Genomic DNA, 24999 nt, shown 5'->3' on the forward strand with positions numbered 1-24999 from the left:
CTAAATTCTCCCTCAGTGTATCCGAACAGGCTCCAGAATGTGGTGACTGGGGGTTTTGCACATGTTAACGTAAGCCTATTTGTGATACTAATAATAAATAAACTTAAAACATTATCAACAGGTTCATATAGGGAGAGACGACATAAAACTGCAGAATGTCTGAGGCATCAGTAAATAAGTCTCCACTAGTTTCACACGTTGAATCTTTTGAAATGTGTAGTTTGCATGAATAGCAATAGATTTGTTTTATTTTTTTTAAAAATGCATGCCTTGTCAGCCTGACACAAATGTCCTCTGGCAATAGGCCACAAATACGACACGAATTCTTAGAAAAACACGATTACTGTAACATTGACTCATAATCAAGATTATTGCACTTAACACGGCAGCTTGTTACTCTCAGAGAAACGTGACAATGATAAATAGGCAAAACATTTCTTTGTACAAATACCGTGTGACATGCATCAACAAAAGACGGAAAGTGTTTGTACCAAAAATGCAAAGGATTTACAATACCACATTTCTATCCTTTGTAACAGAAAGCAGCTGTCCAATAAAGTATTAGAAATGGTTACATGAATATTCCAGGTAGACAACTATTTTAAAAATAGCTCCGCACACCAACTTTCTGACAGGTCATTCTTCATGCGGGTATCCTTGATGACTATGTACAGTGGCTTAGAATGAGCACAGTCACGAAGCTCATCTCAACCTGAGCTACCCATTTTTAACAGAGCATAAACTGCTTTACCAAGTCTGGTAAGTTCTGGCTACCAGAGTGTGTATATTTCTGTGGTGTAAAGGAAATGCGTGCAGCCCAGCGGATCTTCCAGTCCACAGAGGCTTGGTCGAGGAGTAAAGGTGGGGAGGGGTGCGGAATAACTTCAGCAGCCAAGATTTGACCAGAGACTCTTCCTTGGTGATCCTGAAATCCATAGATGCTGATGTGGAGGATTTGGATCACTAGGCCACAGATAATGCTGCATTTAATCTTTCGCATTGGTAAGTGGAGGGATTTAGTTTGCTTAAACTCCATCATGATGCAAAGAAAATCTTGAGGTTTCAACCTCATCTCTTATCAACCTGTCCTGGAAATCTCTGGGCTTCAGTCAGTTGACTGTGTTCGTTTGTCAAGAATTCCCTTTGTTCCTGACTTTGGGGCTCTTAAGCAAGCTCATGAGTTCTCATGCCTCCCAGACACCCAAAGGCCCTGAACTAAAAATGATGCTCGGTTTTGTGTCAAATATCATGAGGAGGTGGAAAATGAGGCTGGATTTTGAACCATAAAATCCCTACAGTACAGATGGAGGCCGTTCAGCCCACTGGTTCTGTACTAACCCTCCAAAAGAACATTCTACCCAGGCCCACCTGCCCTATCCTCATAGTCCAGTGCTTTGACCATGGCCAGTCCACATAACCTGCACATCTTTGGACACTAAGGGGCAATTTTGCATGGCCAATCCACCTAATCTGCACATCTTGGGACACTAACGGGCAATTTAGCAAGGCCAATCCACATAACCCATTCACCTTTGGACCGTGGGGAGAAACCGGAGGAAACCCATGCAGACAGGGGAAGAATGTGCAGACTCCACTCTGAGAATTACCTGAGGCCAGAATTGAAGGCGGTTTCCTGGTGCTGTGAGGCAGCAGTGCTGAAGGGAGGCTGATTGAATGGTTGGACTGTCTGGGAGTGGTATTGCGGCCGATTTTAGTGACAAACAAAATGGAAATAGGAGAGGGGAGGCATGAAAGTTGAGCTGCCTGGAGGAGGCCTCAATTAAGCCATTATGAAGCCAGGTGGTGATGTAGGAATGCGGACAGCAATCTTTTACTTGATTTATTTACAGAATTCCACATTACAAATGACTGCCTCCTCCCTCAATATCCCAGAAGCCCCTCTTCATACCCTCTTGGGCTAACTACAAAGTAATAAACCACCCCAATCAGGGAGTCCGAGCTGGCGTGGGAAGACGCACAAGTTTCTGTTTATACGCCTTTGCGTATACCAATAAAGTAAGTTAGTTAACTAATTAACAGCCCCTTAAAGGGGCACTGTAAGGAACGACAAAACTTTAAAGTAAACTTAAATTGTTAAATTAACATGAAGAGTAATATAGAGTCAAAGGGCCGGATTTAATGGCCTCGCTCATCCCGAAACCATGAAATCCTGTCAATGGATCTTCCCATTGTCTTCCCCTCGTCTGCTCCCATACCTGTGGAGGGCGGGATGGGAAAACTCCAGCCATAGAGCCATGCAGCACAGAAAAGACCCTTCGGCCCATCAAATCCGCACTGACAATATCTACCACTAGAGGCGCGCTAATTCCATTTTCCTGCACTTGTTCCATACCCTTGAATGTTATGATATTTCAAGTGCTCATCCAAATATTTTTTTAAAGGTTGTAAGGTATCCGGCTTCCACTGCCTTCCCAGACAGTCTATTCCAGATTCCCACCACCCCCTGACTGGAAAGGCTTTTTCTCAAATCCCAGCTGAATCTCCTGCTCCTTACTCTAAAACTATACCCCTCGTGATTTATAGTCTTGCTATATTAATAAAACAAAAATCAATAAATAAAGTTTATTTATTGGTGTCACAAGTAGGCTTACGTTAACACTGCAATGAAGTTAGTGTGAAAATCCCCTAGTTGCCACACTCCGGCACCTGTTCGGGTACACTGAAAGAGAATTTTAGGAGGAAACCCATGCAGACATGGGGAGAATGTGCAGACTCCACATAGACAGTCACCCAAGGCAGGAATTGAACCTGCGTTCCTGATACTGTGAAGCAGTAATGCTAGCCACTGTGCCACCATATCAAATTAATGGGAGGGGGTGAAAGACACTGTTGGGGCATCATAACAAAAAAGGAAAATCAGAATTTCGAAAGGAAGCTTACAAAATAAAATCAAAATATCACCCCCTGGGGCGATGATGCATCCCAGCCTCTGTGGTGCCCACTGAGCATGTAAGGCCAAGATTTTCTTTATATTCTTTTTGATAAACCAAAACAAATTAAAATGAGAGGGGGTGACTGGTAACAAAATAATTGAAGCTGCAAAGGAAACTTACAAAATCAAATCAAAGTGTCACTCCCAGGAGTGTAGACCCATCTCTATTCCTTTTGAGAAGATAATAATCAGTGAATTAAACAAATTAGAGAAGGCGTGATAATCGATAGTCCTTGGTGGGACACTAAAACAAAACATCAAGCAGAAACTTAAACTAAATTAGAATATATTCCTGGAGATGAGGATACAGCACAGCCCCCGCCCCACTGGATATAACCAATTAACAATGAAATAAACTATTTGAAAAAGTGTGACATCCCCGATGGAGTGTATGCCTTTATTCCTCTTAAAGTAAAACTAATTTCCAATAAATTAAACTGGGGGGAGGGGGCGGTGTTGACAGCCCCTTATTGGTGGCACAGTGCTTAGCCCTGCTGCTTCACATCACCAGGGACCTGGGTTCAATTCCTGGCATGGGTCACTGTCTGTGCGGAGTCTGCACGTTCTCCCCGTATCTGTGTGGGTTTCCTCCGGGTGCTCCGGTTTCCTCCCGCAGTCCAAAAGACGTGCAGGTTAGGTGGATCGGCCATGCTAAATTCTCCCTTCGTGTACCCGAGCAGCGCCAGAGCGTGGCGACTCGGGGATTTTCACAGTAACTTCTTTGCAGTGTTAACGTAAGCCTACTTGTGACACTAATAAATAAAGTTTCACTTATTCTTAATATTAAATAAATTAATTAATCCAAAACGAGAGGGGTGACAGTCCCTGGTGGGGCACTGTAACTAAGATATTAAAACATCAAAGGGAACTTCCAGAATCAAACAAAAATATCATTCCTGGGGGCAATAATACATGCCAGCCCCTGCAGAGCTCACCATTCACGGAAGGCCAAGTTTCTCTTTATATGTACTCGAGGTACATCATCAATAAAGGTCCTCTACCCATGTGTTCTTAAACTTAATAATGCAATTAGCGTACCATTAACAGTCTCTGAGTCAACACAAGTGCTGAAATGGGGGAGGTAGTGTGTTCGGGAGCAAGCACACGATGTGGAAAGTGTGGAGCACGGTGAGATGTGAAGGTTGAGTGGACAGAGGTAGGACAGGGTGTGGGCCTTGCCAAGCCCACAGAGCGGAGGTCTGTGAGACTCACAGGAGTACTCATAATCCTCTTGATTCCACAGAGGGAAGGTTAAAACTGAGCTTATTACACTGCCCCCAGAAGCCCTATCCTGCCTCATTCCTACATGACTTTGGGTCCAGTCAATGGCCTCAAGACAACTTGACCATTCACTGCTCCCTTCCTGGATTTCCCCACTGTTGTCCATTAAAACCAGGTAGGCCACACACTGAGCCTCACTCACAGTCCAATTCATAGGCCTGCAGAACCCAGGCAGTTTAAAATCACAACTCGGCAGCAGAAGTGGGTAAATTCATCCCACCCGTCAGAAACAAGGCACAGGGAGTTACAGCGTAAGGAACTGGACAAGGGAGAGTTTATTTTTGGTTTAGTTTTGTTCTGGGGAAGGATGGTCATTGTATCAAAAAATACCCCTTCCGAGATCTACAAGTTTAGCACTAAATTATTAAAAATTGCACATTAATTGATAGATTTTAAGTGGCAATCGTCACTCCTTCCTGTCCCTTCAGCACATTTTAAAACACCCCCATGGATGGAGAAGCAAGTCGAGTCTGTGCAAACCACAAACATCAACCATTGGCATCAATTGTTGGATGGTGACCTCTGAGACAAGGAAGGATGACTAACTGAGGGGCGGTTGGCATCCTGTCACCTCTCTGCTGGGCACTTTGGGTGTGTGTGTGGGCGTGGGTGGATGCAGAAGTTATGAAAATCTTCACGGTTAAATTCAGAAGAGAAAAAAAAATCTTCGCAATTCCTTGAGTGGAGGGTGTCGAAATTTGCTGATGACACGAAGATAAGTGGAAAAGCAAATTGCGCGGAGGGTGTGGAAAGTCTGCAGAGGGATCTAGATAGGCTGAGCGAGTGGGCGAGGACCTGGCAGATGGAGTATAATGTTAGCAAGTGTGAGGTTATCCACTTTGGCGGGAATAATAGTAGGAGGGATTATTATTTAAAAGGTGAAAAGCTGCAGCATGCTACGGTGCAGAGGGACCTGGGGGTCCTTGTGCACGAGTCGCAAAAACCCAGGTGCAGCAGGTGATCAAGAAGGCGAATGGGATGTTGGCCTTTATAGCGAGGGGGATAGAATATAAAAGCAGGGAGGTCTTGCTGCAACTGTACAGGGCACTGGTGAGGCCGCAGCTGGAGTACTGTGTGCAGTTTTGGTCGCTGCACTTGCGCAAGGATATTTTGGCCTTGGAGGGAGTGCAGAGGAGGTTCACGAGGCTGATACCGGAGATGAGGGGGTTGGACTATGAAGAGAGACTGAATAGACTGGGTCTGTACTCATTGGAGTTTAGAAGGATGAGGGGGGATCTTATAGAGACATATAAGATGATGAATGGGATGGATAGGATAGAGGTGGAGAGATTCTTCCCGCTCAGAAAGGACAGTAGGACTAGAGGGCACAGCCTCAAGATAAGGGGGGGAGCAGTTTAGAACAGAGTTGAGGAGGAACTTCTTCACTCAAAGGGTGGTGAATCTCTGGAATTCTCTGCCTGTTGAAGTGGTGGAGGCTACCTCGTTAAATATATTTAGGACACGGGTAGATAGGTTTTTTGTAGGCAAGGGGATTAAGGGTTATGGGGAGAAAGCGGGAAAGTGGAACTGAGCCACTTCAGATCAGCCGTGATCTTATTGAATGGCGGGGCAGGCTCGAAGGGCTAGATGGCCTACTCCTGCTCCTATTTCTTATGTTCTTATGTTTTCACATATTCACTGCATCGCAAAATACTTTACAACAGAAGAAGTACCTTTGAAGGCTAGTTATCATTGTCAGGTGGCACAGTGGTTAGCACTGCTGCTTCACAGCTCCAGGGACCTGGGTTCGATTCCCGGCTCTGTGTGGAGTTTGCACATTCTCCTCGTGTCTGCGTGGGTTTCCTCCCACAGTCCAAAGATGTGTGGGTTAGGTTGACTGGCCATGTTAAAATTGCCCTTATTGTTCTGAGATGCGTAGGTTAGAGGGATTAGTGGGTAAATATGAAGGGATATGGGGGTAGGGCCTGGGTGGGATTGTGTTCGATGCAGACTCGATGGGCCGAATGGCCTCTTTCTGTGCTGTAGGGGTTTCTATGTGGCAGATAACCTGTCAAAGGACTAATAACGCTCAATGCTGCCAGACCTGCTGAGTATTTCTGACACTTCTCGTTTTTATTTCAGATTTCCAGTATCTTTCTTTCAGGTCAGAACTCGGCATGACACGTGCAAAATGGACACCTGAGATAAGTCGTGGTGTAGGGTCCCTGGTAGCCATGGCAACCGAAGCTCCGTGCAAATCACCACCGTCAGGAGCAGAGGGAGGAGAAAGGGAGACGTAGGAAAATACACAGTGGAAGTCTTCTGAGATCAGCTGGCATCCTGCAAGTGCCTCACGATACATTCTGAATATTACCTGTGGGACAGCCACTCACATATACATAAAGACTGTACCAAAGGTGGCGGATGTTCAAAAAAAGGAGCCAGTTCAGTCAGATTTGGTCCTCCTTGCTTTGAAAGGAGTGGGGAAACAAACAGAAAAGAGAATTTTCTTGGCAGACGTCAGTAGAAAAATAAAATCACCTTTCCTGAAACATTCCTGCTACTTCCAAGACCCGGTCCTTAGAGTCTGTCCGTGGAATCGAAGGAGGCTTCGGCAGTGACTTCCCCCAGAGATTGCTTGGGCTGGTCCGGTTTGTCGAGGCCAGAGTGCATGATGGGAATATAGATGTCATCCATGTTGGGCATCACAAAAACTTTCTGCAATTGAAAATGGTCGCTGGGTTAGATTCACAGAACACAAACTTTAATTTGTGGTACGCACCTATTACCACACAACACCGTAGTGAAGTATCTCAGTCAGTGGAATGTCTTTGGTTCATCCTAGTCTACAGCCAAGATTTTCCACTCCTGTTGGCTTGGGTAAGTTTGGCACTGGGGAGGGAGGTGCGGGAATATTGTGAGAAGGACAAAGTCATGTTTTATACAGATGGAAATTAGGTGAACCAGATGGGTTTTTACCAGATAGTCGACAATGGTTTTATGGTCATCAATAGATTCTTAATTCCAAAAATGTTTTATTGAATTCAATTTTCACCATGCGCCATGGCGGGATTTGAACCCGGGTCCACAGAACATTAGCTGAGTTTCTGGATTAATAGTCCAGCAGTAATACCACTATGGCATCACCTCCCCAGTGTCAGCTGCTGCTAGAAGCATGTGGTGTGTCTGTCTCTTTCTTTCTCTATCTCTCATTCTCTCAAGGCTTTTAGGAAAGTTCCAGGATTGGACCAATTCACAGCAGGTGTTAAAAAGCTTAAGATCTAGTGTCATGTGAGCATTCTTGTTTCTGTGGCAAGTCTAAAGAAGGGTGAATAGCTGTGGGACGGTGTTTAACTTGGAACAACATAGATAGCTAGCTGTAAAGGTTTATACTGTGTCACGTTTACCTCTTGTAATTGGTAAACGTCAAATCTTTTTGTTAAATTCTCTTCGTTTTACAAAAGCTTCCTAATGGGTCACTTGAGTCATACCTGAAATGGAACACCTTATGCTCACCCTAATGTCAAAATCAAATGTAGAACTTAGGGACTAGGCTAACTTCACAAAACATCTTGGAGTTTCTGGCCTGGGTTTTAACAAGTGAATCTTGTGCTCTGGGTCCCACTACAACATGGGAAATCCTATCCCATGCACCCAAGATCTGTGGGTTCAGTCACATGAAGACCCTGGCTGGTTCCCGCCAACCGGCAGAATCTTCCAATCCCTTTGTCCTGTTTCCTAGCAGTGAGATAGATAGAACCCCATGGTGCAGAAAGAGGCCCTTCAGCCCATCGAGTCTGCACTGAACACAATCCCACCCAGGCCCTACCCCCATATCCCTACACATTATACCCACTAATCCCTCTAACCTACACGTCCCTGGTCACTAAGGGGCAATTTCTTAGCATGGCCAATCAACCTAACCCGCACATCTTTGGACTGTGGGAGGAAAGCAGAGCAAACCCACGCAGACACGAGGAGAATGTGCAAACTCCACACAGACAGTGACCTGAGCCGGGAATCGAACCCAGGACCCTGGAGCTGTAAAGCAGCAGTGGTAACCACTGTGCTACTGTGCTGTCCAAGTCCAAAGTCTAAAGAGGGGGATGCTTATGACGGGAAAGCCCATTGGCAATGGTAGGATCAGAAGATCCCTCCGTCTACCAATGGTGGCCTCTGCCATTGTGATACCTGCTGCAGGGGGAGTGGAAAATCAACCCCCCCGCCCCACCCTCGGCAGGCAGAAGCCCACAATCCTTGAATCGAGGGACAACCTACGACTTTCAGTATCTACATGTCAACCAATAGAAAGGGTAAAACTTGAACATCTTCATCTAAAGAGCAAAGTTCAGCAGTTAGGAGAAGGTTTATTTTCTCACTGCGGATGGCACACTGACCAAACTGTACCAGAAGCAGGAGAATGAATTTGAAAGGGAAGTAGGTAGATAAAGGAACAGGTAATTAAGGAGTTTGGAGAAAGAGCAAAGAATTAGAATTAAATCGATTATATTTTCAGTGAAATGCCACCAATGTTACGGACTGAATCCAGACTCCTTCTTGCTGCTAAATTCGAATGACGAAATGACTTTCAATGATTGTTACCATGTCAGCTCCCTGAAGTGCTTTGCGAGACCTGCCTACCTGGAACTCATGCTGCAATTTCTTCTCGATCCACTCAGTCACGTGCGTGAAAGTGACTTCCCGCTCACCCAGCTTGGGTCGCACCTTAAATTCGAGTCGGGGAGGAGTCCGGAAGCTGTACCTAATGGTGGAAAACACACACAGTACTCACAGCCTTCTCTCCCGTTAGGTTAGCCAGTCTGTTCCGGCATTCTTGGGCGGAATGTTACTCCCGCCGTGGGGGAAATTTTCCAGACCTGCTGGAATTAACAGTCTTTCAAACGGCTTGCTGCATTTTCCAGCCCATCCCCACTGTGACGGGGCCATGAGACCCACTTGTTTTAGGCTAATTGCCCACACAAAGATAGTCATGTTCAACCTCAAATATTTTTATAATGTTCTTTCATTACTAATAAAAGCTATGGAAACATATTTGTCCTTCAACAGTGAAACGTCCCCTAATAACTCACAGACAGATAAACAGCTAATTCTCAAATGCTTATATTTTGCTCTAGCTCTTAGACCAAGCTGTGTCATTTCTCAGGAAAATACAACTCTTATTATGAGTGGATCTTTCATTCCCGATCTGTGGGGTAAAATTAATTATCTGTCTTCGCTGCATATTATCACTGTTCCAATTCCTTGACTGAAAGGATTGCACCGTTTGAAGAATAAGCAGGTTCACTTTTAGTAAGCGGTAGGCACTGCTGCCTCACATCACCAGGGACCCAGGTTTGATTCCCAGCTTGGGCTACTGTCTGAGCGGAGTCTGCACATTCTCCCCGTGCCTGCGTGGGTTTTCACCAGGTGCTCCGGTTTCCTCCCACAGTCCGAAATACACGCTGGTTAGGCGCATTGGCCATGTTAAATTCTCCCTCAGTGTACCCGAACAGGTGCTGTGGCGACTGGGGGATTTTTGCAGTAACTTTAAAAAAACTTTAAAAAAGTGACTTCAGAACTTCACTTCCAAACTCACAACCAAAACTTGCAACATTGTTATTATGCAATAAGGGCCCTGGCTCAATTTGACTGGAGGACCAGAGACAGTTGTGTGCAGTTCACTGACCCTATTATCCACTCTGTATTGTGTCAAAGTGACCGGTCTGTTATATCCTGCTATATTGATATTACAGAATGGAAACCTGTGCAATGTTTATAATGGACCAAAATTTAAAGGATGGGTTAGGAAGCAGCAGTAAAAATATACATAGCTCCAGCATTCAGATCTGTAAATGTGGTTTGTGGATCCTCCTTGTGTTTAACTTTCAACAGAGATAGTTTTAAATAACAAGAACAGAGGAAACTGGAAATACTGAATACGTCCTGTCAGCATCTGTCAGGAGAAAAACAGTTTGTTTTATTATTGTCAGATGTGTTAGTATACAGTGAAAAATTTTGTTTCTTGCATGCTAAACAGACAAAGCGTACCATTCATAGAGAAGGAAAGGAGAGAATGCAGAATGTAGTGTTCAGATGGAGAGAAAGAGCAACTTCATATGAGGAAGGTCCATTCAAAAGTCTGATGGCAGCAGGGAAGAAGCTGTTCTCAAGTCAGTTGATACATGACCTCAGACTTTCGCATCTTTTTCCCCGACAGAAGAAGATGGAGAAGAGAATGTCCGGGGTGCATGGGGCCCTTAATTACGCTGGCTGCTTTGCCGAGGCAGCAGGAAGTGTAGACAGGATGGGACAATAGATGGGAGGCTGGTTTGGGTGATGGACTGGTCTTCGTTCACGACCCTTTGTAGCTTCTTGCAGCCTTGGGCAGAGCAGGAGCCATACCAAGCTGTGATACAACCAGAGAGAATGCTTTCTATGGTGCATCTGTAAACGTTTAAGTCATGGACCCTTCATTGTAAGTGAGAGGGAGAACGTTACAGCAAAAGAAACTGCAACAAAAAGTAGCAACTTTGAGAAATCTATGTTTTTAAGTAATTTATATTTATATTTTTGAGTATTTAAAAATAAGGTATAAATTGAAGCTTAATTTGTGTTTTTGGAGTTGTGAGCTCTCAATGTTATAGTAAAGCAGCTGTGGTGGAAGAATCACTCCAGACTGGTCTTCAGGTTCAAAGCTGTTTTATTGTCAGACACTTCCTCACTGCTACGAACCCACAGGAAGCACTGAGACCCATCTGTTCCAGTTGTCTGTCGTTCTAGTACAATCAATGTCACATGTTTAACCAGCAATTCTCTTAACAAGGTAATTGCCAAACACTCTCTGATGATTGGAATGTTAACCGTGAAAGGATTAAACATTTAGGTAGATTCTTGTTGAACAAAGCTGTTGCACAGATGGGGGTTTTGGTTTCATTTTGAACTGCATTGTGATTGGACTTTAAATGAAGATTGGGCTGTTGCTTAGCAACTAAGGGCAACATTTTAAGTCTAGTTTTAAGCTAGACCCAGAAGCTGTTGGAACCAGGTACCAGAGAGGAAGCAGCTCTCACAGAAACTATCAGCAGAGAGGCAGGTCAGTGGAGTAAGAGGCAGGAAAGCAAGTCTCCTAAGCTAAAGAGTACATCATTCTCGAAACCAGGAAATGATCTGGAATCTGGAATTTTAAAGCTAGTTATCTGTATTGGTGACCGTGAAGCTTTTATCAGCTGTTGTGAAAAGAAAATCTGGTTCATTAATACCCTTTAGGGAAAGGAAGGAAATCTGCCATCCTTACATGGTCTGGCCTACATGTGACTTCAGAGCCACAGCAATGTGACTGACCCTTAACTGCCCTCTGAAATGGCCCAGCAAACCTTAGCTCCTGGGCAACAAATATTGGGCTTGCATTCACACCCAGAGCCTATGAAAGAGAAGAGCTGCTCAGGATTTCTATTGTCTTGAACTAAATATTTATAAATGTTGGGCAGGATTTTTTGTGGTGGCAGAGGCAGCCCACCATTGCAGATCTTCTGGTCCCACTGTTGTTTCCCGCTGACTGCATCCCTTGCTGCTGGGAAATCTGCAGTGGGGGTTCATCACTGGCAGGACTGGAAGATCCTGCTGGCATGAATAGATGGAAAGATCTGACCACTTATTCTTGTTGTGTCCTGAACTGATTCATTGTTGACTCTGTATAATTTTATTTCTTGTAATAAATCTGATGAATAAATTCCATAAGGTGGCATGTTTCCATTGGAGAAATCCAGATAACGGTTAGACCAGCGTGAGAGACAGGTTTGTTTTACCCTACTGATGATATGTGTTGTTGCAATAATAATCCTGCTCAGTAAGAGAGCAACCTCAGGTTCAGACCTTTAGTGTCTGTGCTTGTCTGAGGAGCCAATGCCATGAAGCTACCATCTGTGGGATTATGACTGAACACCTTTAATCAGAAGCCAGCCTAAAAGTAATGATACCCTAGAGCCGCGGGTCACTGGTTGGCTTGGGATAGCTGAGTCCGGGTGCTGCTCGATTCAGGGCTGGAGTATGGCTGGATAGAATCATAGAATCACTACAGTGCAGAAGGAGGCCATGAAGCCCATTGAATCTGCACCAATCACAATCCCACCAGGCCCTATTCTCATTAGCCGACGTTTACCCTGCTAATCCCCCAACACCAGGATCAATTTAGCATAGCCAAACCACCTAACCTGCATGTCTTTTGGACTGTGGGAGGAAGATGGAGCACCCGGAGGAAACTCACGCAGGCATGGGGGGAATGTGCAGACTCAGCACAGACAGTCACCCGAGGCCGGAATTGAACTCGGGTCCCAGGTGCTGAGGCAGCAGTGCTAACCACTGTGCCACCACGTCACCTCTCTCCTGTTAACTGCTGGAATTCTACTCCCCCACCCAACATGGGACTTGGAGCGGGCGAGGGGCAGACAATGGGAAGGTCTGTTGACCTCGGATGGGATTTTCCAGTCTTGGGTGGAGTGAGGCTGTAAAATCCCGCCCATGATGTTTGTGGGGAACCTGGTGCTAAAATATTCGTGGACAACCTGATTCTGGCTCAGGGTTTGGTATGTGGCAGAGCAGCTATCTCACCATGATCTAGTTAGTGGGCTGTGTGATCTTTAACGTACAGCTTAATCCATCCATTTTTAGGATTTGGGCATTTTTAACAAAGCCAACATTTATTGGCCATTCCTGGTTACCCTTGCGAAGGTGGTGGTGGGCCTTACGTCTCGAAGTGCTGAAGTTTGTGAAGGGGGGTTTAACTTCTCCAGAGCAGAGAGGGGGATGGATGTGCAATAATTGCTGTTCTTGCTACCAACACCCACAGCCCGAAGATGAATATTAAAGAAGATTGTGATAATTGCTTGCCTGGTGACAAGCTATCTCATTTACTAACATATGATTAAGGTATGATTCACAGGAAATGTAATATTTCACTTTGAACACGAATAAGAAATATTCAGAAGGAACTTGGATCATTAGAGTGGGTTGGTGCCAATGAAGTTACCTGCGAGCATGAATATTTGGAAGAGAAACAAAGATTTTGCCAGCTACTTGTGTGAATGGCTATACTCTATTCATATGGAAATGGCAATGTACATTTTATAATCATGGAACCCTACAGTGCAGAAAGAGGCCCTTCGGCCCATCAAGTCTGCACTGACCACAATCCCACCCAGGCCCTACCCCCATATCCCTGCATATTTACCCACTAATCCCTCTAACCTACACATCCCAGGACACTAAGGGACAATTTTAGCATGGCCAATCAACCTAACCCACACATCTTTGGACTATGGGAGGAAACCGGAGCACCCGGAAGAAACCCACACAGACACGAGGAGAATGTGCAAACTCGACACAGACGGTGACCCGAGCCGGGAATTGAACCCAGGACCCTGGAGCTGTCAAGCAGCAGTGCTAACCGCTGTTACCGTGCCACCCTAATAATTAAGAAAGTTGCACAAATTCAGACTAACTTGAAAATAAGTTGAAGCTCCTTATAATTTTTTTAGGAAGTCTTTAGCGAACAGGGTCGTGTCCCTGCCTCTGAATCAGAAGCTCTGGGTTCGAATCCCACCCCAGGCCGAGATGGCCAAGGTAGATGCCTCCATAACGTGACCAAACAGGTTGAGTGTCAGCCTGTAAAATCCTTCCAAACACGCCAGTGGCTGGTGGGGAGAGCGGGAGAGACTCCTGGTCAGCCACACTTGATGTGGAGTGGGCGCTATCAGCCCCCCAGGCAACAGACCTGTTCTGAGATTAATAGTTATGGAAACAGAGGAAACAGACAAAAGTCTGCCTTAGTGCACCACGAGGTGTCGGAAGAGAATTTAAATTGAATTTCTTTTTTAAGTGTAATTTCTTCCAATTTAATGACCCTGATATTTTAATTTGACTGATTGTTTCCCTTTCTGAAGCTGTCCTTCTCTCCAGATGCAGGTCTGATGGTTGCTTTTTTAAGCTGCCGATGGAGTGATAAATGTGGGCACTACGCTTTGAAGTCTGTTTGGTGCTTTACTCGTTTGCAAGGTCAGTACATTTCAATTTATTTCACTCATTCCACTTGACTGCACGCAGTGACTGGAGGCAGAGCAACTGGTGCTGCAGCTCGTACAGTCACATTCACTTCCCATTAAAGGTGGAAAGTGGTAGTGTGCTGGTACGTCTGAGGCGCTGGATTTAGGCTCTGGTCTCATTGGAGCCTGGGTTCAAATTTCACCACTGCCAAAATTTCACAGGGGGGCGGGCACAGTGGTGCAGGGGTTAGCACTGCTGCCTCACAGCACCAGATACCTGGGTTTGATTCCAGCCTTGGGTCATTGACTGTGTGGAGTCTGCAAGTTCTCCCCATGTCTGCGTGGGTTTCCTCCAGGTGCTCCGGTTTCCTGTCACATGGATTGGCCATGCTAAATGGCCCCTTGGTGTCCAAAGATGTGTCGGTGAGATGGATTAGCCAAGGAAAACGCATGGGGTCATGGGGAGAGAGCCGGGCTGGGCCTGGGGGGGATGCTGTTTGGGGGAGTCAGTACAGACTCAATGGGCCAAATGGCCTCCTTCTACAGTGTAGGGATTTTAAGGTGTTTAATAGTTTACATTTTGAAGCCCAGTAAAACTGAGGACTTATAACAGGGATGTGAAGATGGTTTTCTCATTCACTTGGGCCAGCCTGTGACTAGGTTCAGTGGGTGCTCTGGGGGTCGAGGTGGTTCCAAGATGACACAACTGGTTATGAACCCATATCACCCCTTACTGCCGCTGTGGGTTTAGCTCCGTTGGCTGGTCAGCTGGTTCATGATGTGGAGCGACGTCAACAGTGTGGGTTCAATTCCCGTAGGCCTGCCTTCTCAACCTTACCCCTTGGCTGAGGTGTTAGAATCCACAGGTTAAAATAACCACCAGTCAGCTCTCCCTCCTCAAAGTGTAGAGCAGCCTATGGTCATCTGGGATTATGGCCACATTAACTTTACCTGAAAACCCATTACCTCCACCATGTCAGTTCACAGTGAACCAGGTACGACGACAATAATCTCTCCCTCAATGTCAACAAAACGAAGGAGATAGTTATCGACTTCAGGAAGTATGGAGGAGAACATCCCCATTCAATGGGGATGAAGTAGAAATGGTTGAGAGCTTCAAATTTTTAGGTGTCCAGATCACTAACAACCTGGGCCCTCGAAGCAGACACTATAGTTAAGAAAGCCCACCAACGCCTCTACTTTCTCAGACGTCCAAGGAAATTTGGCACGTCTGCTACAACTCTCACCAACTTTTACAGGTGCACCATAGAAAGCATTCTTTCTGGTTGTATCACCGCTTAGAATGGTTCCTGCTCTGCCCAAAACCGCAAGAAACTACAAAGGATCGTGAACGAAACCCAATCCATTGGTCAAACCAGCCTCCCATCCATTGACTCTGTCTACACTTCCCACTGCCTTGGAAAAGCAGCCAGCATAATGAAGGATCCCATGCGTTCCGGACATTCTCTCTTTCACCTTCTTCCATCGGGAAAAAGACACACAAGTCTGAGGACATGTACCAACCGACTCAAGAACTGCTCCTTCCCTGCTGTCAGACTTTTGAATGGATCTACCTCGCAATAAGTTGATCTTTCTCTACACCCTAGCTGTGACTGTAACACTACATTCTGCACCCTCTCCTTTCTTTATCTAGGAACAGTATGCTTTGTCCGTACAATGCCCAAGAAACAATACATTGTACACTAATACATGTGACAATAATAAATCAAATCAAATTAAAAAGAGGATTGTTGGCAATTAACCTATAGGATGTAATAGGGATCCGATCGGTCGTTCTGTCACTGGAGTTGGGATTCTTCCCAGTTGGTTCCAGACATTCAGATAACCTGACAACGGGTAAGATTCTCCTAGCCGCCTACCTAATGGGTAATTCACCAATACTCAACTGATTATAATACTGCGGATGCTGGAATCTGAAACCAAAACAGAGAATGCTGGAGAATCTCAACAACCCTGACAACATCTGTGGAGAGAGAACAGAGCTAATGTTTCAAGTTTGGAGCTCTGGATTACCAGCCCACTGACAATACCACGACGCCACCGTCTCCCAGCAGCACGGGTACATACCATATTCGGTCAGTTGGAGGGGGTGGTATATTAACAGCCAGAATTCCCGCCAGCTCCTGAACCTCGACGGTCAGCAGCAGTGGAGTGTTCGACACTTCTTCTATTTTCTTCTTGATGAACTCATTCTCTGTGGCTTTCTGAAAGTACTTTGATTTGGCAATCTTATCCACAAAGCGAAGAATCCTTCTGCTGGTGCTGCCTCCTGCGGTATACCTGGAAGAACAAGGGAGCCTTGTTTGAATGAGGGGATGTGGAGGGATAGGGTCCAGGTACAGGGCAGTGGGACTAGGCAGAAAAATGGTTCGGCACAGCCAAGAAGAGCTAAAAGGCCTGTTTCTGTGCTGTAGTGTTCTATGGTTCTGTGAGGGGCTGCGAGATGCTATTTGATCTCATTTTGTCCCCCAGGAGGTGTTTCCCCCTCATTCAGCCACTCCCCTGCCCATCATCTCCCACTATCAACCATCAGTAAACTCCTTCAGGTCAAACCAAGCTGTGGCTCGCTCAGTGTGCCATCCCCACACAGCGCCAAAATTGTTTGGTCAACGAAGGAGCAGAGGTTGTTGTCTGGTTGCCTTTGGCCGTTGAATGGGAAGGCTGATGATAAGCAAGTTGTCCCAGTTGTGAAGCAGATTCTATTCAATCACAGAATCAGATGTTTCAGTTAATATGGTATCGATACCATTGAGTGCTCTCTATGTTCACACAACTCATGCAAACCAGAGGGTGAAAGGAACAATTACAGGGTGATAACGCAGCTGAGAGATTTACAAGAGTGAGATTGACGCTATTCACAGAACCATCTTCACCACAAGGGTGTATTGTGCTCATGAACATGTTCTCACTATTAATCATAGAATCCCTACAACACAGAAGGAAGCCATTTGGCCCATCAAGCATGCACTGATAACAAACCTATCCAAACTCTATCCCCGTAACCCCAACTATCACATATATACCCTGCCAGTCTTCCTGACACTAAGGGGCAATTTAGCATGGCCAATCCACCTAACCCACACATCTTTGGAGTGTGGGAGGAAACCGGAGCACCTGGAGGAAACCCACGTGAAAAACACAGAAATGTCACAGGCTATGATCCAAGGCCGGAATAGAACCCGGGTCTCTGATGCTTTGAGGCAGCAGTGCTAACCACTGTGTCACTGTGCTGCCAATGTACATGGTTAATAAGTGTATGTTGTTATTTCTAAGGCTGTATAGTCAGAGACCTTTACTGCTACTATTAGGTCAGTTGACTTGTACTCCCATTTGCTTAATGATGTGCAATAGTTTAAATGTCTTGGATTGTGATAGCATTCAAAAATATAAATATAATCCACCACACGTGGTTTATGTGGCCTCCATACAGGTCTGTATGGAGCTGTACTGGATGAAGACTACCAGCCAGTTCACTGTGACCTACTGGCTGCACGTCCTTATATTAAAAACAGCTCCCATTTACCCCTCTGCCCCAGTGGGTGCCAGTTTCTCCCCCGTCAGTCCTTGCTGTGGTTCTGCTGGAGGCACTTCCTCTTCATCTGAAGACCCAGCGCTTGAAGATTCCTCATCGCTGTCTGTGAGCACAAGTGTCCGCGGCTTAAACCTGCAGGAAGGGAGACGTAAGCATTAGCATATCACCCCTACAGCAAAGAAAACATTTCACACTGGGATTTAATCCAACAGAACGGTATCTATTCACTTTCCTTGTCCTCTGTTCCCCTTATTTGCTGCTGGTAACATTGCTGTAGTCATCAGATAAACTGAAGCAGTGACAGGATGACTGCTCGAGACTGTAATAATGAGCTCCCACTGTGTCAACTGTTCTCATTCATTCACTTCACACAACCTTCCACTGCCCTAAATATGTCGATCAGAACTTACTGTCCTTTCCTGCCTCGATTCCTGTAGCATGAGGGGCAGCGTGGTGCCTGTAAACCTGTGGGGTTTTAGATTGAGTCAGTATCCCTGTCGGTCAAAAGCATTCCTGGAGCAAGGTGACCTAAGGCAGTACGGTGGCACAGTGGTTAGCACTGCTACCTCACAGCGCCAGGGACCCGGGTTCAATTCTCGGCTCGGGTCACTGTCCGTGTGGAGTTTGCACCTTCTCCCCGCGTCTGCGTGAGTTTCCTCCGGGTGCTCCAGTTTCTTCCCACAGTCCAAAAGACGTGCTGGTTAGGTGCACTGGCCATGCTAAATTCTCCCTCAGTGTACCTGAACAGACACCGGAGTGTGGCGACTAGGGGATTTTCACAGTAACTTCGTTCCAATGTTAGTGTAAGCCTACTTGCGACACTAACAAAATAAGCTAAACTTGAAAATATTTATCATTCACCCAACAACTAAACCAGATCAGCTGATTGCTGTGTGCAAAATGGCAGCTGCCAATTTCCCACATCAGTGACTATATTTCATAAAATAGCTGATTGGCTGAGGTTGTGAAGGGTGCAGTATAATGGTTGCATGGCAGCACAGTGGTTAGCACTGCTGCCTCGCAACGCCAGGGACCTGGGTTCAATTCCGGCCTCGGGTCACTGTCTGTGTGGAGTCTGCACGTTCTCCCTGTGTCTGCGTGGGTTTCCTCTGGGTGCTCCGGTTTCCTCACAAAGTCCAGAGATGTGCAGGTTAGGTGAATTGGCCGTGCTAATTGCCCCTTAGTGTCCAAAAATGTGTAGATTAGGCTGATTAGCCACGGGAAATGTGTGGGGTTACGGGGAAAGGGATTGGGTAAGATACTCTGTTGGAGAGTCGGTGCAGACTCGATGGACTGAATGGTCTCTTCTGCGCTGTCGGGGCTCTATGATTCTTGCGATCACAAGGAGCAATGGATGGGGGGGTTTGAGCTTCAGGAATCTTTACAAATAGCTGCTCTGGAGGATGGCGGGCGGGAACAACAGGGATGAACTTTCTCTCCAGTGCTGCTTAATTCCCAATACTGGGATTCTCATTGTCCCCACTAGTAAAGCACGTCGCGGGCATTTGGTCAGATTCCCATGACAAATGGTCTGCCTGCTATATTGTCAATTCCTTAGCCAGCACAGGGAGAAAGCGGATATAAATGGGAAATTTCAAATACGGTCCAGCGAAAAGGACTCTCTGTAATTGGGCCCTGAAATAGATTTAAAAGCTGCTCACTAATCATTCTGTTTTCTTCCATTTGTGAAATATGACTTCTAGCACATGAAGCACAGTCTCAGCTAGATTATTAAACCATTGACAAATATGTGACTCTGAGTTTTGATACTGTATGCTTGTTGTTGTTTAAACCTGGTGTTTGTACAAGTCTGGTTAAAACTCTACACTGGTGTCTGAAAGAAAAGAGTGAAATGGAAGTGTGAGTGTTGTTATAAAATAGCCGTTTTCTGTATTTATCCTCACCGTGACATTGAGCTGCCTAACCTTCAGGGTTCTGGAGTGACAGATTCCGAGTTAGTATCAATGTGGAATCAGTGCTGTGCGCACACTTCTGGTACGGTCCCTCCCAGGTGCCATCTCGGTAAGAGTGTGAGCTCAGAAGCCATGTATGTTCACATCTGGCTGTGCAAGACACAACCCAGAGATGTACCGGAACTGCATGGGTTACCACTCCCTGACTGTCCTTTGTGTGTATCTGTATGGGCGGCACGGTGGCACAGTGGTGGCACAGCTGCCTCACAGCGCCAGGGACCCAGGTTCAATTCCTGGCTCAGGTCACTGTCTGCGTGGGTTTCCTTTGGGTGCTCTGGTTTACTCCCACAGTCTCAAAGACATGCTGGTTAGGTACATTCACAGCGCCGGATTGTGGTGACGAGGGGATTTTCACAGTAACTTCATTGCAGTGTTACTGTAGACAGCCTTACTTGTGACTAATAAATAAATCTTATTTTAAAAAACTTTATTCGTTGACCATAATGGATGTGCTTACTAGATTTACAGAGACTATTCTATTATGCAATATTACAGCTAAAAGGATACAGGGAAGTCCAAAGGTGTGTGGATTACATGGATTAGCCTTGCCAAATTGCCCCTTAGTGTCAGGGGTACTAAGAACATAAGAACATAAGAAATAGGAGCAGGAGTAGGCCATCTGGCCCTTCGAGCCTGCCCCGCCATTCAATAAGATCATGGCTGATCTGTCGTGGCTCAGTTCCACTTTCCCGCCCTCTCCCCATAACCCTTAATCCCCTCTCTTATCAAAAACCCATCAACCCGCTTCTTAAAAATATTTAGCGAGGCAGCCTCCACCACTTCAACGGGCAGAGAATTCCAGAGATTCACCACCCTTTGAGTGAAGAAGTTCCTCCTCAACTCCGTTCTGAACCGCCCCCCCTTTATCTTGAGGCTGTGCCCCCTAGTCCTACTGTCTTTTTTGAGCGGGAAGAGTCTTTCCACCTCTATCCTATCCATCCCATTCATCATCTTATACGTCTCAATGAGATCTCCCCTCATTCTTCTAAACTCTAACGAGTACAAGCCTAGTTTATTCAGCCTCTCCTCATAGCTCAACCCCCTCAACTCCGGTATCAGCCTAGTAAACCTCCTCTGCACTCCCTCCAGGGCCAAAATATCCTTGCGCAGGTGCGGCGCCCAAAACTGCACACAGTACTCCAGCTGCGGCCTCACCAATGCCCTATACAGCTGCAGCAAGACCTCCCTACTTTTATATTCAATCCCCCTCGCTATGAAGGCCAGCATCCCATTCGCCTTCCTGACCACCTGCTGCACTTGCAGGCTGGGTTTTTGCGACTCATGCACAAGGACCCCGAGGTCCCTCTGCACCGTCGCCTGCTGCAGTTTTTCGCCACGTAAGTAATAGTCCTTCCTACCATTCTTCCTACCAAAGTGGACCACCTCACACTTGCCAACATTAAATTCCATTTGCCATTTCCTGGCCCATTCGCCCAGCCTATCTAGATCCTTCTGCAGACTCTCCACACCCTCCGCACAATTTGCCTTTCCCCCAATCTTGGTGTCATCAGCAAATTTCGACACCCTACACTCGGTTCCCTCCTCCAGATCATCTATATAAATGGTAAATAGCTGAGGCCCCAGCACCGACCCCTGGGGCACCCCACTAGTCACCAACCGCCAATCCGAATAACACCCATTGACCCCCACTCTCTGCCTCCTATTTGACAACCAATCCTCTATCCACGCTAACACCCTACCCCCAACTCCATGTCCTCTGACCTTCTGCAGTAACCTCTTGTGAGGTACCTTATCAAACGCCTTCTGAAAATCCAGAAAGACCACATCCACCGGCTCTCCTCTATCCACCGCCCTAGACACATCCTCATAGAACTCCAGTAAATTTGTCAGACACGACTTCCCTTTAATGAAACCGTGTTGCGTCTGCCCTATCAAGCAATTCCCTTCAAGATGCCTCGCAATTTCCTCCTTAATGACGGATTCTAACATTTTACCTACCACAGACGTTAAACTAACCGGCCTGTAATTCCCCGCCTTTTGCCTGGCACCCTTCTTAAACAACGGCGTAACATTAGCCGTTTTCCAATCTTCCGGCACTTCCCCGGAATCCAGCGACGTCTGGAAAATAACCACCAAGGCATCCACTATCACCTCCGCCATTTCTTTCAGAACCCTCGGATGCATTCCATCCGGTCCTGGGGACTTGTCCACAATCAGCCCCTCCAGTCTGTCGCGCACCACCTCTCTAGTAACAGTAATGTCATTAAGACCCTCCAGTCCTACCACCTTTCCATCGCTAACACCCGGCAAATTATTCACGTCCTCCTCCGTGAAGACAGAAACAAAAAAGTTATTCAAGACCTTAGCCATATCCCCATCCCCTACCACTAGGTCCCCTTTCTCATCCTCTAAAGGACCAACGTTCACCCTAGCCAGCCTCTTCCTTTTTATATATTTATAAAAACTCTTGCTATCCTTTTTTATATTAAGCGCTAGCCCAGCTTCATAGCTTCTTCTACCCTCCTTTATCAACTTCTTTGTCAATCTTTGTTGACATTTAAACCTTTCCCAATCCTCTTCTCGCCCACTGCTCTTAGCTACTCTAAATTCCTCCGCTTTTAATTTAACACTTTCCTTCACCTCCTTCGTTATCCACGGCTTATTACCTCTCTTCCTACTGTCCTTTTTAACCATCGGAATAAATTTCTGCTGAGCACCAAGAAAGATCTCCTTAAAGATCCTCCACTGCTCCTCAGCAGACCTACCTTCCAACGCACTCCCCCAGTCCACATTCGCCAATTCTTCTCTCATCCTACCGTACTCCCCTCTATTCAAACAAAGGACGCGTGTCCGGGAACCCACTTTCTCCTCCTCCATCTGCAACAGAAACTCCACCATACAATGATCACTCTCTCCAAGAGGATCCTTCACCTCAAGGTCCCTAATTCTACCCGCCTCATTACATAGCACCAGATCCAAGATAGCTCGCTCCCTCGTCGGCTCCAACACACACTGTTCCAGGAAACTATCCCGGCAGCATTCCAAGAACTCCTCCTCGAGCCCACCTCGTCCAACATGGGTCGACCAATCAATATGCAGATTGAAATCCCCCATAACTACTGCCGTCCCATTCCTGCACGCCGCACTTATTTGCGCGTTAACAGCCCGCCCCACCTCCAGATCATTATTCGGGGGCCTATAGACGACACCCACCAGCGTCTTCCTCCCTTTGCTGTTCCTAATCTCCACCCACAACGATTCCACTTTCTGCTCTTTGGCTCCGATATCATCCCTTGCTACCACCTTGATGCTGTCCTTAATCAGCAGAGCTACGCCACCCCCTCTTTCCTCCTGCCTATCCTTCCTAAACACTTGATAGCTCTGTACATTCATCTCCCAGTCCCTGTCACCTTGCAGCCACGTCTCTGTAATGGCCACCAGATCGTATCCATTTGTGTCGATCTGCGCCACCAGCTCATCCACTTTATTCCGAATGCTTCGTGCATTCAGATAAAGCGCTTTCATCCCAGCCTTCTTCTGGACCCTATTTGCCATAACGCCACCACTTGGGACATCCTCAGCCTCTTCCCTTACCTGTACCCTATCCTTAACTGTAGACCTCCTAACATCACCTACCCTCGCACCCTCCCCCCCCCTAATTAGTTTAAAGCCCTGTCTACAGTCCTCTTTACTCGATTCGCCAGCACTCTGGTCCCAGCACGATTCAGACCAACCCCATCCCGCCCGAACAAGTCCCACCTACCCCAATACTGGTGCCAATGCCCCATAAATTCGATCCCATTCCTCCCACACCAATCTCTGAGTGGGAACTGGTGGACCCCAGGGTCCTTCCCAGTGACCATGTCTGCAGTAAGTGCAGGTTGCTGGAGGAGCTCCAGCTCAAGGTGGATGAGCTGGCCTCTGAGCTACAGACACTGAGGCTCATCAGGGGGAGAGAGGGTGCCATTGTCAATGGGGTGCAAGTGACATCCACCCCGCCCCCAGACTGGCTAACTCTAAGGGTCAGGAACAAGAGGGGGCTGCTGAGAGGAGGAAGGGGGGTGAGGAGCGGAGGCCTCAGCCTCTTAATCTGCATAACAGGTTTGAGGTTCTTGCTTCCACTCTGGAAGAGGACGAGGCAGGTGAGGTTGGTGAGCAAACTGCACACGGTACAGTGATGCAGCAGGACATAGGCAAAGAGAAGGGGAAAAGGAACGTAGTAGTGATTGGAGATAGTGGGGTGAAGGGTATTGACACTGTCCTTTGTCACAATGACAAAGTGCACAGAAGGGTGTGTTGTCTGCCTGGTGCTCGGGTACAGGATGTCGCAGCTGGGCTGCAGAGGAATCTGGAGTGGGAGGGTGAGAACCCAGTTGTGGTGGTACATGTGGGTGCCAGCGACGTAGGCAAAGTGCGGACTGAGGATCTGGGGAGGGAGTATGAGAAGCTGGGAATGGAATTAAAAAGTAGAACCGACAAGGTGGTCTTCTCTGGGCTACTGCCTGAACCGAGTGCAGACGGGCGTAGGGTTGACAGGATAAAGGAAGTGAATGGGTGGCTAGGTAGGGTAAATGCATGGGGGTATGGGGATAGGTTCTTGTTGGGTTTGTGGTTGGTGCTGACTTGTTGGGCTGAATGGCCTCCTTCTGCACTGTAAGCTTCTATGATTCTATGAGTAACTTGAATTTTTTTTTACCATATTCAGACGACCTACAGAAATCCAATCAGATCAAGGATCTAATTTTATGCCAGAGTTATTCAGCTTTGGGTGTGCAGGCTGGGAGATGAGGGGGAGGCTCGTAGGGGTGCTCAGTGTCTGAGGGTGAAGCGAGGTTATGAACATTGTGCATGTGCTATGCCAGAGAGAGAGATTGTCGGGTGTAGAGGGTGTGCTGAATGGGGCAGCACCTGAGGATGGTGGCTCTGTTGTAAGAAGAAGATGCATTTAAAAGCCATGACCACTTGTGCGAGGTCATTGTACTGAGTGGAGGACTGCCACGGGCTCCCCAGAGCTGGCACTGCTGGCACTCACCACAACAGAAGATGCCCGCTACTGGCACGGGTCAGGATCTCCTGTTCCTCTGAGAGGAAAGGACCACTCTCCTCCTGGACCCAAAGCTTTGTTTTGATTTGATTTGATTAATTATTGTCACATGTATTAGTATACAGTGAAAAGTATTGTTTCTTGCGCTTATACAGCCAAAGCATACCGTTCATAGAGAAGGAAATGAGAGAGTGCAGAATGTAATGTTACAGTCATAGCTAGGGTGTAGGGAAAGATCAGCTTAATGCGAGGTAGGT

At 46.6% G+C, this 24999-nt stretch overlaps 1 protein-coding gene across 1 annotated transcript in view; it reads right to left on the reverse strand.

Moving 5' to 3' along the window:
- Positions 1-6023: 6023 nt before the first annotated feature.
- tex2l (testis expressed 2, like) overlaps positions 6024-24999 on the reverse strand; it is a 100449-nt gene continuing 81473 nt past the window's right edge. Inside the window, exons 9-12 of the mRNA XM_080206074.1 lie at positions 17756-17896; positions 16300-16512; positions 8816-8936; positions 6024-6892 (exon numbers count right to left, since the gene is read on the reverse strand). Of these exons, the coding sequence (XP_080062200.1) occupies positions 6755-6892; positions 8816-8936; positions 16300-16512; positions 17756-17896 (613 nt within the window). The 3' untranslated portion in view covers positions 6024-6754. The remainder of the gene's footprint in view (positions 6893-8815; positions 8937-16299; positions 16513-17755; positions 17897-24999) is intronic.

The sequence above is a fragment of the Carcharhinus amblyrhynchos genome, chromosome 18 (genome assembly GCF_965287045.1).
Source record: "Carcharhinus amblyrhynchos chromosome 18, sCarAmb.v2.hapA, whole genome shotgun sequence".
Classification (NCBI taxonomy): Eukaryota; Metazoa; Chordata; class Chondrichthyes; order Carcharhiniformes; family Carcharhinidae; genus Carcharhinus; species Carcharhinus amblyrhynchos.